The following is a 16,206-nucleotide window of genomic DNA, read 5'->3' on the forward strand; positions in this document are numbered from 1 at the left end:
AGCTGTAAGCTGTTGGAGATATGAATTACTCTGATGATGATGATGATGATGGTGATAATGTTTTGTTAAACTTTATGTCCGTATTTCAACTTTTCCTATGATAATATATTGTTATTAAAAGGTGGCAGAATTAGCATGCCAAGGAATATGCTAGCAGGATTTCTTCCAGCTCTTTATGTTCTGAGTTCAAATCCTACCATGGTCAACATTGCCTTTCATCCTTTTGGTATCAGTAAAATAAGTATCAGTTGAGTACTGGGGGTCAATATAATTGACTTTCCCTCCTCTCAGAATTTCTGGCCTTGTGCCAATATTAGAAATTATTATTATTATTAAAGGATGGGAAGCTAGCAGAATCATTAGCGCATCTGACAAAATGCTTTCTTATAGCTCTTTACATACTGAACTCAGAACCTGTTGAATTCAGTTTTGTATTTCATCCCTTCAAGGTTGGTGAAACAAAGTACCAGTCAAGTGCAGGAATTGGTGTAATAACATTGTGTCCTTGAGCAAGACACTTTATTTCACGTTGCTCCAGTCCACTCAGCTGGCAAAAATGAGTTGTACCAGTGATTCAAAGGGCCAACCATGTCACATTTTGTGTCATGCTGTATCTTTCTGAAAACCACATTAAGGGTATCCATGTCTGTGGAATGCTCAGCCACTTGCATGTTAATTTCAGTGGTAGGCTGTTCTGTTGACTGGATCAACTGGATCCCTTGTCAAAACCAACAGAGTGCCAAAAGATCTCACCATCACACATTGTGTATTCTACATACATGTATGTGCATTTATGTTTGGATCTATGTTGATTTGTGTATAAACAGACAGAAATCAAAATATATTAATGTGCACATGTCTGTGAAAAAAAAGGAGTGACCTAATTATTGTTTTGTTTCCTTAGCTTATTGATTAAAATCCATGATACTGGCTCACTCTGGCCTGGTTGGTCATGGCTGTGCCATATGCAATATGGATAAACAAAAGTAAATCCCTTAATTATATAGCAAATAGCAAAGTTTCTCTAGTCTAGAGTTGTGTGTTTTGTGTTTGTGTGTATGCTTTGTTTTCTTATTTTATTTATTTGTTCTTTTATTATTTATATATTTCATTTATAAATCTAAAGCTTAAATAACTTGATTACCTTAAGAAATTTATCAGTCTATTATCTGGCCAACATTAAGAGAGAGAGAGGAAAAGATATAAAAAAAAAAAAAAAACGAACAAACAAAAAAGGTATATTTCTACTTGAAGCACTAATACCACGACTTGCTACTTGCAGTTGTCAGGAAAATTGCAAATGGATATGGTGTACTGTTCACAAGACGTAAGCTCTTTATGTATGGAAGGTAGTTTGCTTTTGGTGTTGACAATACCAGGAAACTTTCATTTCCTGGGAGAAAAAAAAATTAAATTATGAAAGAAGAAAAAAAAAAAAATACCTACTCGCTCCTGTATTTGGACAAAATTCAATCAACCCCTTTCTTTTGTTAACCCTTATTTAAAAAAATCTTGTTGATTTTTTTTTGCTTTTTTTGCTATATAATGAATGGTTTTCACCCTTTCAACCTTCCCTCATGTTTTTGTTGGATGTGAGGTTTAGAATTATATTTAATTTGGTGTCTTAACATTCTGAATAAAATTCCCTCTGAGTTTGGCTTTATTTTTTGTATATCTAGAGACCATTGGGGGAAAAAAAAAGAACAAGAAAATAATGTTTGTTGCTTAAACAATAATGCTTGTTGTTTAAATCAACTACAGAATTGGGTGGAATTCAATTTCAGTGTCAGATTTATTCTAACAACAACTCAAGTATTCCATCATCTAGCTTCAGGGGAAGTAGAACCTTAGTTTTGCTATTGTTGTTTTTGTTTATTGTTTATTTAGCTCCCAGGTCAACTTTGAGCAAATGCATTCCATGACCCTCCTGTATCTAGGACTACATTATCCTATGTATTTTTCCTGGACATTAGTTTGGACATGATAAGTGTCTTTGGTTCTTTGAAACTTCTTAAAGGAATCCAAAAACCCATTACAGCAACTGTTTGAAAACATCATGATACATTTTCTCATTAGTTTCTCCTTCTTTTACTCTGCCTTTTAGAAATTCTAATTAATGTCTATTGTTACAGAGGGTGTTGAAACTATATTGAATATATTAATATTACCCCCACCACATCCTATTACTCTGATTCTTAAAAGTTGTTTGTTATTTCATTATATTTATTTACTTTTTTTTTATGAAGGCTTCATCACTACCAAAAGCAAACAGTCTTTTCATCTTAAGGCCGCAGGCATGACTGAGCCATTTTCTTCTGTTGAGAACGAAATTTCTTGTTCGAATTCCTTCTCAAATTGCACACATATTTACACATGCATGCACATGCTCTCATGCACCCACACACATGCATACATGAGCACACACACACATGCACAAAAGCACACAGGTGGAGGCTTGCACAAACATGCAAGAGTATACACATACAGGCTCACACTCATACACAAGTACAAAACACAAGACACACACATGCCTAAGCATACCAGTCATCAAAGGTGCTTCTAAGTGTTTCCAGCACTATAGTTCTAGGAGCTTCCCAACCTGCTAGAAACAACTATCAAATCTTCCTCAGATCATTTCTACCATCTTAAAAAAAAAAGGAAGGACACATTGAACAGTGCATATGTTAGATATTTTGATAGATAGAATAGTCATGGCTGGAATATTTTTGGTCACTTGGCTGCTCAGTCAGTAATGACCTGGAGTTAAACACTGTTCATATGTAATCATATGCTTAAGTTTACAGATACTTCTAGATGTACATATGCATATGAACGTTTACACACACTTTTTAAAAAACATGCATGCATATATATATATATATATATATATATCGATTTAAATGAGAGCTCAAAACTGATCCATTGAAAATACTTTATTATAAAATACTTCATTATTATAACAAAGTATTTTCAATGGATAAGTTTTGAGCTCTCATTTAAATCGATATAAATACAAAAACTCACTTGTGAGTATTTTTCTACGTTTGTTAACAGATACAATATTTTTGCCTAATTTTGGTATAAAAATATATATAAATACATACATACATATATATATATATATATATATATATATATACACACACACACACACACACACACACACACACACACACACACAGACATCCACGTAAAAGGTACCTGTATTGGTGCTGTGTAAAAGCACTCAGCTTCCATTGTAAAGTGGTTGGCATTAGGAAGGGCATCCAGCCGTAAAAACCATGCCAAAACAGACATGGAGCCTGGGTAGTTCTTCAGCTGGTCAGCTTCTGTCAAACCGTCCAGCCCATGCCAGCATGGAAAACAGATGTTAAGTGATGATGAGGATGATGCTACACACACACACACACACACATGTATATATATGCTTATATATATATATATATATATATATATATATATATATATACACACACACATATGTATTTGAAATACTCACACATGCAAAAATTAGTACTGTTAAGTGCATACATACTCGAAGATAGGCATATATATTCATCAGCATGTACTGATGATTCCCCTTGTCTTGTATAAACACCCATGTATCATATATACCATCACACACGTCAACATCTTCCATTAACAGCAGAATCCTATATGTAGTAATAATCACACTTAAGGCATATGTATTCAAACAATTTCAATAGTCTTTAGACACAGTTTAAATTAAACTCAATTCTTAATTCCTAATCCCTTTCCTCTCACTTTCTTAACTCCCTCTCATATCTTTCTTTTTTACTTTTACTATCCATCATCATCAGCAGCAGCAGCAACTTTCTTCTATGTTTATATTTTCTGCCTCTCCTCCCCCTTCCTTCTCTCATTTTTTATCATATTTTTCCCTATTTCATTTCAATACTCTCTAATCCTCCCCCTCTTTCAGTATCAAAATTTCATTTTCTTTTCTTCCAGGTTCCTATTTTCTTCCTCTCCCTCTATTTATCTCACTTTCTTCATTCTCTTACTCTATCCCCCACTCCAGTTCCATTTCATTACTCTCTCTCTCTCTCTCTCATATAACTTTCTTTCATATTTACGTTTCTCTTTCCTATTCTGCCCTCTTCATCTTTTTTCTTCTTTACCTTCCTCTCTCCCACTTGTTTTCTTTGGTTTTTCTCCTGTCTTTCACCAATTATTACTCCACATGAGCTATTCTTCAATTTTACACCAAACTACATCATCTTACTAGTTCTTTGTACACTACATCTAGCTATGTCATTACTAACCTACTCTCTACTACACACAGGCATTCTTTACATCCTTTCTTTTAACCTTTATCCTTCTCAACAACATCACAAATACAGTTCTTGTACTTAAAATATTTATATAGGCGCAGGAGTGGCTGTGTGGTAAGTAGCTTGCTTACCAACCACATGGTTCCGGGTTCAGTCCCACTGCGTGGCACCTTGGGCAAGTGTCTTCTACTATAGCCTCAGGCCGACCAAAGCCTTGTGAGTGGATTTGGTAGACGGAAACTGAAAGAAGCCCGCCGTATATATGTATATATATATATATATATGTATGTGTGTTTGTGTGTCTGTGTTTGTTCCCCCCCCCCATCGCTTGACAACCGATGGTGGTGTGTTTACGTCCCTGTAACTTAGCGGTTCAGCAAAAGAGACCGGTAGAATAAGTACTAGGCTTACAAAGAATAAGTCCTGGGGTCGAATTGTTCGTCTAAAGGCAGTGCTCCAGCATGGCCGAAGTCAGATGACTGAAACAAGTAAGAGTATATAAACATCATTGTAGCACACCAATATTGTTCTGAGATTTTCTTTAACTTTCAATCTCCATTTCACACACAAACAAGTTTCTCCAAACTAGTTTTTAAGCATTTGCTCCAACCATCATTAGTGACACATTATCTCAAGAATTAATTTACTGTTTTCTTGCTTTCAGCCTTCTTCTTTCCAATGGAAGTTCCTAACACCATATCGTTTTACATTTAGCTTTAATTTCTTCGTACTCTGCAATTGATACATTTTGAGTCATATCACCTTGGCTCTCCTAACATTTTTCACCTTTTGGTGTTCTATTCACTTTTGTACATTCAACTAGTCATTCTTATTCTATCATTTAATTTTAGACCAGCCCCCCCCCCCCCCCCCCCAGCCCCACTTCCATTTGAGTATCAGGCATGAAAATACTTTCAATGATTTAGGTTACATACAACTCTTTGGTCATCATTACGTTTGACTCTTATCACTCTCAGATTCTTACTGAAAGTATTTTGTCAAGCATTCCCCTATTTTACTAATTTCTGGGTCTGATTCTAGTGCTCTGCTTCTATTTTAACTCAGAAAACATAGAGATGTCCTTTAATATATGAATTTATGAAGATAAATGTATTGTGGCTTTGTTTGTTGGAAAGCTGCTTAATAGCTTTTATACTCCTTAACAGTGGTGCTCCAGCATGATTGCAGTCACGTGACTGAAACACATCATAAAAGAGATAAAAGATATATTATCAAATAGGTGTTCATACACATGTTATAACACAACATATTAGCCAACTTACACATCATGTGCACAGCCAAGTCCTCATGTGTATACGCAGAGACACATATTAATACCACATTGCACACTTGTGAGCCAGTTTCTATGAAGTTGCTCATTATGCTCAGAGTAGCAGCCAGATCTACTTCAAAAATCTTCTTAGTCCTTTAGAAATAAAGACCATATTTTTTAAGATATGAAAATCTTAAGACATTAGAATCCAGATTTAAGGTGGGAGGACCTGGAGTAGAAACATGTTATAAAATATATTTTTGGTCAGTTATTTCTGTGCCATAAATCTAGTATAAAGCTGATTGGTTGGTGTTACCCAACAGCAGTACATACTTGCTATGCATTCATACCATCCAGGCACTATATCGTCCATTTTATAAGCACATTCTTAAAGCAGAACTGACATGGGGCTAAACTACATACAAAGATGCAAAGACATTTCTATATGGTAAAATACAAAGACAAATGTATACATAATATCTACTGTTTCACAAAAAAAAAAAAAAAAATGCAGAGATTAATGCACAAACTTATTCTTCATAATCTCTAACCTACCTGATGTCACTAAACTGTCTAATCCTCTTATTTTTCTTTTAAATGTTTATGGCCATTTGGCTCTGCGTCCTCTCTAGTCCTTCAGTTTATTTCGTTTGTTTTGAGAAATGTTTATTATATCACACCAAATTCTTTTCACTGTACGAAAACTGTTTAAAATTTAAAGTTATACTATTGAAGATGATAATGGCATGGCTGCATTTTATTTATTGTATTAATTATTATTTTTTCCCCCTTTACTACAGAAAATCACTTGCACGACAAAAAACATAAATATTAGCCTCTAAAATTAAAAGAAAAATTAAAAAAATTAAAAAATTATAATGCTTTTTAATTCATAACTTATCATTTTTTGTCTTAGCAAAAAAAAAAAAAACAGTTTGATTTTCTGTTTTGTTTCAAGTTCTGTTCAATTTGCTTAAGTTATATTGTTTCTTTAAAAAAATTAATCCTATTTTTATTTAATATTTTCAGTTTATATATATATATATATATATATATACATAAATTAAAAAAAGAAAGAAAAATTTTATAAAGAAATTAAAGTGAATGTTTGTGAAATAATTGGTAAATAATTAAAGATGCAGTGAATAATTTCTTCAACTCCAAAATATTTTCCCTAATTTCATAAATCTGTTAAGTCACTAATTCTCATGACTTTCCAGAACAAATTATTTTTATTAATTTATTGGAGATGCCTCTTTTATAGAATACTAATACTGTGCAATAAATTGATGGAACTGTACCGGTTCTTTGCATTCTGAGTTCAAATCCTGCTATGGCCTACTTAGGTGTAAGAATTAATTCTCTACTTGTTTTAACATCACTACTTGGCACTTTGAGCACCTTTAGCTGACCCCATTCTGTTGTGAGCATTTGGGCCAGGTTTTCAGTTTGAGAATAAATTTCTCCCTTCCTTTCACCAGTCATGAAACTCCCTATAAAGGGTCATGGGTGGTATTTTAAATTGAGTTGCTTTTTTAAGAGATTATCAAAGATATATTTTTATGTTAATGAAATAAAGATGTTTTTAAGATATACCAATTAGAACATTGTATAACAGGGCAAAAGATGAAGTTAATAGTAGAAGATCATCATCATCATTATCATACGTCTGCTTTCCATGCTAGCATGGGTTGGATGATTTGACTGGGGACTGGCAAACCAGATGGCTACACCAGACTCCAATCTGATCTGGCAGAGTTTCTACAGCTGGATGCACTTCCTAATGCCAACCACTCCGAGAGCGTAGTGGGTGCTTTTTACATGCCACTGGCACAAGGGCCAGTCCGGCAGTACTGGCAATGGCCACGCTCAAATGGTGTTTTTTACGTGCCACCTGCACAGGAGTCAGTCCAATGTTTTGTTCACATGCCACTGGCACAAGTGCCAGTAAGGCGAAGCTGGAAACGATCACGCTCAAATGGTCCTTTTTACGTGATGTTTACTAATTCAGTAATAACTACTCCCAGAAATATTAAGATGTTATTGAATAACGAACAATTTTAAATGACTGAGATGGTTCAGTTTCATAGTGTGTGTGTGTGTGTTTCCAGTCTAAAAACCAGTGTAGTTTGTTAGCATTCCTTCATGCCTCATAACCTAGCAGTTCAACAGATGGGTACCAATAAAAGAAGTACCTGACTAAGATTAATACTGGGGTCAGTATGACTGGTTAAACCCTTGAAAGTGGTGCTCCAGCTTAGTCACAGCTTATTGAAAAACCATTATGAAAATTAAATTAATTAATTACTAACAACTATAATGATATTGGAGATGATGATAATAAATTTGTACAAATAACTGAATTTGGGTAACTATTCAGTAAGTTTTTATATATATTAAATATTAGCTATTTTATTTTATAGATTCTACATTTTTTAACAATTAGGCTTTTAAAATTTTTTTGTAACTTTTGACTTAAATTTTTGACTGAAAAATTAATGGTCTTTGTGTTGTTACATGATATCTTTATTTTGTTCATCACCAGAGGTGAAGGTGGAAGCAAGAAAGATTTGATTGCAACTGCTAAAGCTATAGCTGAGGCCTCAGAAGAAGTGACCCGGCTAGCTAAGATCCTTGCACTTGAATGTACTGACAAGAGAATGAGAACTGTAAGCTTCAATAATTTCTCTCTCTCTCTCTCTCTGCTATTTGCATTGTTTTTGTTATGTGTATTTTATTTTGTATACAGTCAACATTTTGCATTTTATGGTCAACAGTTAAGCTGGTTAATTCAGTTGTTGTTCTCCTCCCTTTTTTTCTTCTCCTTCTTCCTCTTTTTTCTTCTCCTTCCTCTGTTTCTTCTCCTTCTTCCCCTCTTCCTCCTCCTCCTTCTCTTCTCCCTCCAGACTTCTTGGAAAGAAAATGCACAGCTGTTTCCTCTTACCTTCAAATGGCCCACAAGAGAACTTGAACTCAGCACTGCAAGCTAACAAAACATTCATCAATTATAGTGCTCCCTCTCCTTACACTTGTGAGTTAAACTCAGTTCATGAGAGTTAAGATGGCTGAATTAAGGAAGTACTGGGCCAGCAGTTCATAGCATTTTGTTATGTTTTAAGGCAACACAATGTCAATTTGCCTTACTAACAGACTTGGCTACCAATTTATTTGGGGTTGGTATTCTATCGAGAAGATTTTATCTTTCATTCACTTCATGCTATGAAACCTAAATGAAGTACTATACCAGCCCTTAAGAAACTCTCATATAAGTTTTCTTTTTTATCAGATATCTACTTATGGCACAGTGGAGGCGCAATGGCCCAGTGGTTAGGGCTGCGGAGTCGCAGTCATAGGATTGCGGTTTCAATTCCCAGACTGGGCGTTGTGAGTGTTTATTGAGCGAAAACACCTAAAGCTCCACGAGGCTCCGGCAGGGGATGGTGCTGAACCCTGCTGTACTCTTTCACCGCATCTTTCTCTCTCTTACTTCCTGTTTCTGTTGTGCCTGTAATTCAAAGAGTCAGCCTTGTCACACTGTGTCACGCTGAATATCCCTGAGAACTACATTAAGGGTACACGTGTCTGTGGAGTACTCAGCCACTTGCACGTTAATTTCATGAGCAGGCTGTTCCGTTGATTGGATCAACTGGAACCCTCGATGTTGTAAGCGACGGAGTGCCAACAACAACTTATGGCACATATTTGCAACGAGTTGTTTAGAGGAGTTGTTGTTTAACCCTAGGTCAGTCCTGATTGAACAAACTTATGATCAGAACCTTTTTCAGCCATAAACAGATCATCTCTTCTTTTTATGTATATCAGAAACTACACTATTTACATTGTCCAATGTATCCTTCCTTTTGTAAAACAACAGGAGGTGATTTGAATAAGATCTAGTAGCTATTTCTAGCAGATTGAATAACCATGTGATGATGCTTTTATTGGCTCCTGACTTTTACATGGCACATTACAGTGTTATTGACATGATACAAACCAGACAGTTTCGGCTCATGGACCACTACCCTCTAAAGCTAGATGTCATTTTATATTAAAAAATTGTATTTTTAACATTAGTTTCCATTAAAAAATTTTCTTTTACTTGATTTTATAAGTTGTCTTTGTCTTATTCATTTTTCTCTTCTTTTAAAGAACTTACTGCTTGTTTGTGAACGAATACCCACCATAGGTACTCAACTGAAGATCTTGTCGACCGTGAAAGCCACTATGCTTGGAGCCCAAGGTAATATATTCTTTGCCTCTTTGTCCTGTTGTTGCTTAATTCTATCTTGCTCCTGATTGAGCAAGTGTATCATCAAAAGTGATTAAAACCTGACCAGATTATCTTGCTTTCTTCAAGTTTAGTGGACCTTGCACAACGTTATTCGATGCATTCTTTTTTAATACAGCAGGGTATGGTTTTCAGGAGATTTGGCTGCTATTTCTAGCCAGTTAAGCAACTGATCAGTATTTTTGATATGATGAGCAAATACTTTAAACTGGTGTGTGTGTGTGTGTGTGTATGTATATATATATGTGTGTGTGTGTGTATATATATATATATATATATATATATATATCTATAGGCGTAGGAGTGGCTGTGTGGTAAGTAGCTAGCTTACCAACCACATGGTCCCGGGTTCAGTCCCACTGCGTGGCATCTTGGGCAAGTGTCTTCTACTATAGCCTCGGACCGACCAAAACTTTGTGAGTGGATTTGGTAGACAGAAACTGAAAGAAGCCCGTCGTATATATGTATATATATGTATATATATATATATATGTATGTGTGTGTGTATGTTTGTATGTGTGTGTTTGTTCCTCCACATCGCTTGACAACCGATGCTGGTGTGTTTATGTCCCCGTAACTTAGTGGTTCGGCAAAAGTGATCGATAGAATAAGTACTAGGCTTCTAAAGAATAAGTCCTGGGGTCGATTTGCTCGACTAAAAGGCGGTGCTCCAGCATGGCCACAGTCAAAAGACTGAAACAAGTAAAAGAGTATACACACGCATACACACATACATACAGACATACCTACATATATCAATTTAGAATATTTGCTCATTGTATCAAAAATACTGATCAGTTGCTTAACTAGCTAGAAATAGCAGCCAAATCTACTAAAAATCGTACTCTACTATATTAAAAAAGAATTCATTAAATAATGTGATGTTATATATATATACATAAAAGCACCCACTACACTCTCTGAGTGGTTGGCGTTAGGAAGGGCATCCAGCTGTAGAAACTCTGCCAAATCAGACTGGAGCCTGGTGTTGCCATCCGGTTTCACCAGTCCTCAGTCAAATCGTCCAACCCATGCTAGCATGGAAAGCGGACGTTAAACGATGATGATGATGATGATGATATATATATATATATACATACATATATATATATATATATATATATATATATGCGAGTAAAAATAAATACAAAAAAGGTGGGGTTTTTTTGTATGATTGTGTATAGAAGAATATATTATTTTGCTTAAAAGAGTTCCAACACTTTAACAGACTGTCGTCTAAAGTCTGTCATACCGGCCATGACGAAGGGAAATAGCCCTGAAACTCGAGTCGCCTTTATATATATATATTTATATATTTATATATTTGATCCTTTATATTGAACACTCAATATTTCATCTACATTCAATACTTTCTTTCATGGTGCCATCCATTTTTATTTTATTTTATTTTATATTGTATATTGTATATCATATTATATATTGTATATTCCATATTCTATACCCCACATTAGTTCTGCAGGAATATAAATAAAACATAAAAAACAGACAGTGTTGGAACTCTTTTAAGCAAAATAATATATATATATATATGTATATATTTATTTACATCATCTTCGTCATTTCATTGCTCACCTTTTCATTCTTGCATGGGCCAGATGGAATTAAAGTGAAGCAGATTTTCTGTGGCCAGATGCTCTTCTGGTCACCATCCCTCATTTGTCTCCAAGTTGGTAATATTTTCCCCATGACTGAACATGTTTTCATGGAAATTTGGAAATGAATGACACTGTCTGTATGATGATGAAACTTGCTTACAACTGTCACATGATGTCAAAACAAGGAGACACTCCCCACTACATATATATGCAATCACATAGCCACGCCTGCACCTATGTATATATTTATGCTGGCTAATTGCAATGCCAGCACCTGTTCTAGCACTGTCAATCTATATATATTGCTGGCAGGAGATGAATCACTGCTGCCTCTAAAGATTGGTAGTAGAGGTAGAGATTTGTCTCCTCTCTAGTGATATGAGACAGTGCATTTTGCACCAAAAGCCAATATGAGAGTTTCTCTCATGGTAACTACTACAGTATAGTTTGTTCTAACAGAACATCTACATTTAAGTGTGGATAAATATTACTTCTCAGTATTAATACTGTCTCTGTTGCTAATATATATGAAATATTTGCTAGTGACTTTTTTTAGTTGTTCTTTATTAGATCAAATTTTGTTTTGTAACATAAGATATACTTTTAAGCTGTAACTTAGTTGACAACATAACTGTGTTGCAATTTAATCACTGGATATGTATATTTCTGATTATTATAAGTTGATATTTTTATTTATAGAGTATTTTATGTAAAATATGACTTTTTACCTAATTCTATTGTATATGAACCTGTCATCATCGCCATCAGCATATGTCTGTTTCTCCATATTGACATGGGTTGGAGGAATCTAAAATATCTTGCCAATTGCTACAGTTATTTGTCACCTGGTACATGCAAGAACAGAGAAAAACTAGCCAATTCTGCTGTATATGTCTTACTATGTGTAACAAGTACATTTTATAGTGCAACTGTCACTAGAGAGACTGTTTGAGGTGTCCACTCTATCCCATGTCAATTTTTATTCAGAGATATTGTCTTCTTAGACAGGAGAGTTCTGATGCAACTTATAAGAGTTCACATCTCTTTAAAATACATATATATATATACACACACACATACATGCATGGAAAAGATTGACAATGCCATTGAAGTCATGATTTACTTACAATCATTAGATAATCTGATGCCAACATTGTCTACCATTTCCTTGTAAAAATAAATACGGCATTTCACTGAAAAGTGTTGTATTGCGATCCTTCAATTTAATGTTTAACTATCTTTATAGATTACTTTATATAAAAACAAGCATCTATCTATCAATCTTACAGATATATACAAATGTATGATAGATAGATACATACATACAAACATACAGATTTATGTGTATGTCTATATGAGGTGGGTGCTGAAAAGTTCCTGGGTATCACAAAAGACCTGGCTGGAGGCCCAAATTTCTGAGTTCTCTTACAGAGTTCCAAAAAACTCAAAGCCCTGCTGAATCTGAGAGGGGATTATGTTAAATAAAATCATAATCAACTGATCCTCTTGTATTTTCTTTTCAGCACCCACTCAAAAATACTTTGACAGTAAAATTAACAATGAACTGTTAGTTAGATGTATTGTCCAATTTTCATGGGAAATACATTACTTTGGTCTCTGTAATGTGTGTGTCGTTGACTGAACACTATTCAATTTTTTTTCTCCGTGTTTTTCTCCTTGTCTCCGTATTCTTTCTGTTGAAGAGCGTAGCTCGAAACGTCAAAGACTTTCCTTATTCCCGAGCGTCATACTAATATATACTTCCGTTATTTACACCACCTGTCCTCGTCTGTTGTTATTATTTGTATATTCTCCCATATATATATATATATATATATATATATATATATATATAATGTTGACCACTAAAGTGGACATTTAATGTGCTAGAAATAGACCACATCATATTTCTAGCACATTAAATGTCCACTTTAGTGGTCAACATTATATATAAAAATATGCTTTAATCCCCTGAGATCGCAGATATTTTTTCTGAATCTCTCTGATTCTTTAAATGTGCTAGCTTCCTGGTAATAAATCGATATTCATTAATATATGATTTTTTACCCTATGTTTTAATTATATATATATATATATATATATATATATATATTGGAGCAAAATGTCAGTTGTCATTATTTTGGCTGACGGGCTGACCTAAAGTTATGTCTTGGCTAATTTGGTGACACACATTTTTGGTGGGGTCACACTAAATTAAAGTAAAATGTACTTTAGTAGCTTTAAATGGCAAATTAGTTGTTCAAACACATGGATGTGTTTGAACAGCTTATTTGTCATTTAGAACCGCTAAAGTACATTTTACTATGATTTAGTGTGACCTCAAAAATGTGTGTCACTAAATCAGCCAAGACGTAACTTCAGGTCAACTAGTCAGCCACAATAACGACAGTTTATACCTTGCTCCAGTTCAAGCTCTGCTTGAGGTTTGAATGACACAATAAAATATCTCACAGACTGGATCACTTTTCTCTTTATGGTTCAATGTAATTGAGATTCTTGTCATCATGATTATCACCATCAGCGTCATTTGGTTGTTGTTTACTCTCAGCTCAGCTCTGAGAAAACAGGCTTATGATCAGAAGCATTCTAGCCATGAACATCCCGTGTTTCTTCTAGTTGTGGCTGTGTGGTAAGTAGCTTCTATACCAACCACGTGGTAAGAAGCTTGCTTCCCAACTGCATGGTTCTGGGTTCAGTCCCACTGCATGGCACATTAGATAAGTGTCTTCTACCATAGTCTTAGGGTGATTAAAGCCTTGTGAGTGGATTTGGTAGACAGAAACTGAAAGAAACCCGTCATGTATATATACATAGATACATATATATGTGTGTATATGTGTGTGTCTTTGTGTCTGTTTGTTCCCCCCCTCACCACTTGACAACCGGTGTTGGTGTGTTTACATCTCTGTAACATTGCAGTTAAGCAAAAGAGACTGATAGAATAAGTACTTGGCTTAAAATAAGTCCTGAGGTTGATTTGTTTGACTAAAACCCCTCAAGGTGGTGCTCCAGCATGAATGCAGTCAAATGACTGAAACAAGTAAAAGTATGAAAGAATAAAAGAATATATATATATTTCCTGGTTTCAATGGCGTATGTGTTCCCCAGCTGGACGGGACGCCAGTCCATCGCAGCGTTACTCATTTTTGCCAGCTGAGTAGACTGGAACAACATGAAATGAAGTGTTTTGCTCAAGAACACAACGCATCGCCCGTTCCAGGAATCGAAACCACAATCTTACGATCATGGTGCTGACACCCTAACCACTGAGCCACGCGCCTCCACACATATATATATGTTTTCCAAAATGGAGGCGAACACATTTCTCCAAGTGATCAGCTTGAAAAATTGTTAAGATGCTTGGATATTTTCCTCCTTTTCTTAACATAAGACCAATGGTAGCCTTAACACACAAATAAAGAAATTATATCCACCAATACAGTGTTGAGCACTCATTTTCACTGTTTGGCATATATATATATATATATATATATAAAATACAGTATATCTGGAACAAAATTATCCAATACAGTTTTTTTAAGGACAACTGGTTGTTATTTGAGGAATATTTGGCTGCTATTTTTACCAGGTTGAGAAATCACACACACACAGACATATATAGGTGCAGGTATGGCTGTGTGGTTAAGAAGTTAGCTTTACAACTACATGGTTTCAGGTTCATTTCTATGCCAAGGCACTTTGAGCAAATGCCTTTTTGTGAGTAAATTTAACAGACGAAAACTGTACAGAAGTCTGTCATACATGTCTGTGTTTTTAAGTTTGTCTCTTACAATTTGACAAGTGTTAGCTTGCTTGTGTCCCTGTAACTTAGCAGTTTAACTAATAGAAACTGGTAGAATAAGTACCAAACTGAAATCAGTTGCATCAACTAAACCTTTCATGTTATTGCCCCATAATGACCACAGTTCAATGGTTGAAACCAGTAAAATAATGAAAGTATATATATAAATGTGTGTGTGTGTGTGTATATATATATATATATATATATGTATATATATATATATATATGTATACATATATATATATATATATATATATATATATATATATATATATATATATGTATATATATATATATATATATATGTATATATATATATATATATGTATGTATATATATATGTATGTATATATATATATATGTATGTATATATATATATATGTATGTATATATATATATATGTATGTATATATATATATATGTATGTATATATATAGTATGTATGTATATATATATATATGTATGTATGTATATATATATATATGTATGTATATATATATATATGCATGTATATATATATATGTATATATATATATATATATGTATATATATATATATATATATGTATATATATATATATATATATGTATATATATATATATGTATATATATATATATATATATATATGTATATATATATATTATATATATATGTATATATATATATATATATATATGTATATATATATATATATATATATGTATATATATATATATATATATATATATGTATATATATATATATATATATATATGTATATATATAATATATATATATATATATATATATGTATATATATATATATATATATATATATATATATATTATAATATATATATATATTATATATTTATATATATATATATATATATATGTATATATATATATATATATATATATATATATATAT

The 16,206-nt window shown here is 33.6% G+C and overlaps 1 protein-coding gene across 15 annotated transcripts in view; it reads left to right on the top strand.

Moving 5' to 3' along the window:
- The window catches only part of LOC106880561 (vinculin), a 117,933-nt gene that overhangs the window by 92,529 nt on the left and 9,198 nt on the right, over positions 1–16,206 (top strand). For 7 of the 15 annotated variants that reach the window (XM_089355054.1, XM_089355052.1, XM_089355059.1 and 4 more), the window contains 2 exons: positions 8,114–8,237; positions 9,718–9,808. In XM_089355054.1, coding sequence (XP_089211180.1) covers positions 8,114–8,237; positions 9,718–9,808 — 215 coding nt within the window. Of the gene's footprint in view, positions 1–1,282; positions 1,328–8,113; positions 8,238–9,717; positions 10,076–16,206 lie in introns of those variants that run through there. The other 8 variants (XM_089355053.1, XM_089355051.1, XM_089355057.1 and 5 more) reach the window with 4 other exon arrangements.

Source organism: Octopus bimaculoides, chromosome 7 (assembly GCF_046866305.1).
Source record: "Octopus bimaculoides isolate indiv1 chromosome 7, ASM4686630v1, whole genome shotgun sequence".
NCBI lineage: Eukaryota > Metazoa > Mollusca > Cephalopoda > Octopoda > Octopodidae > Octopus > Octopus bimaculoides.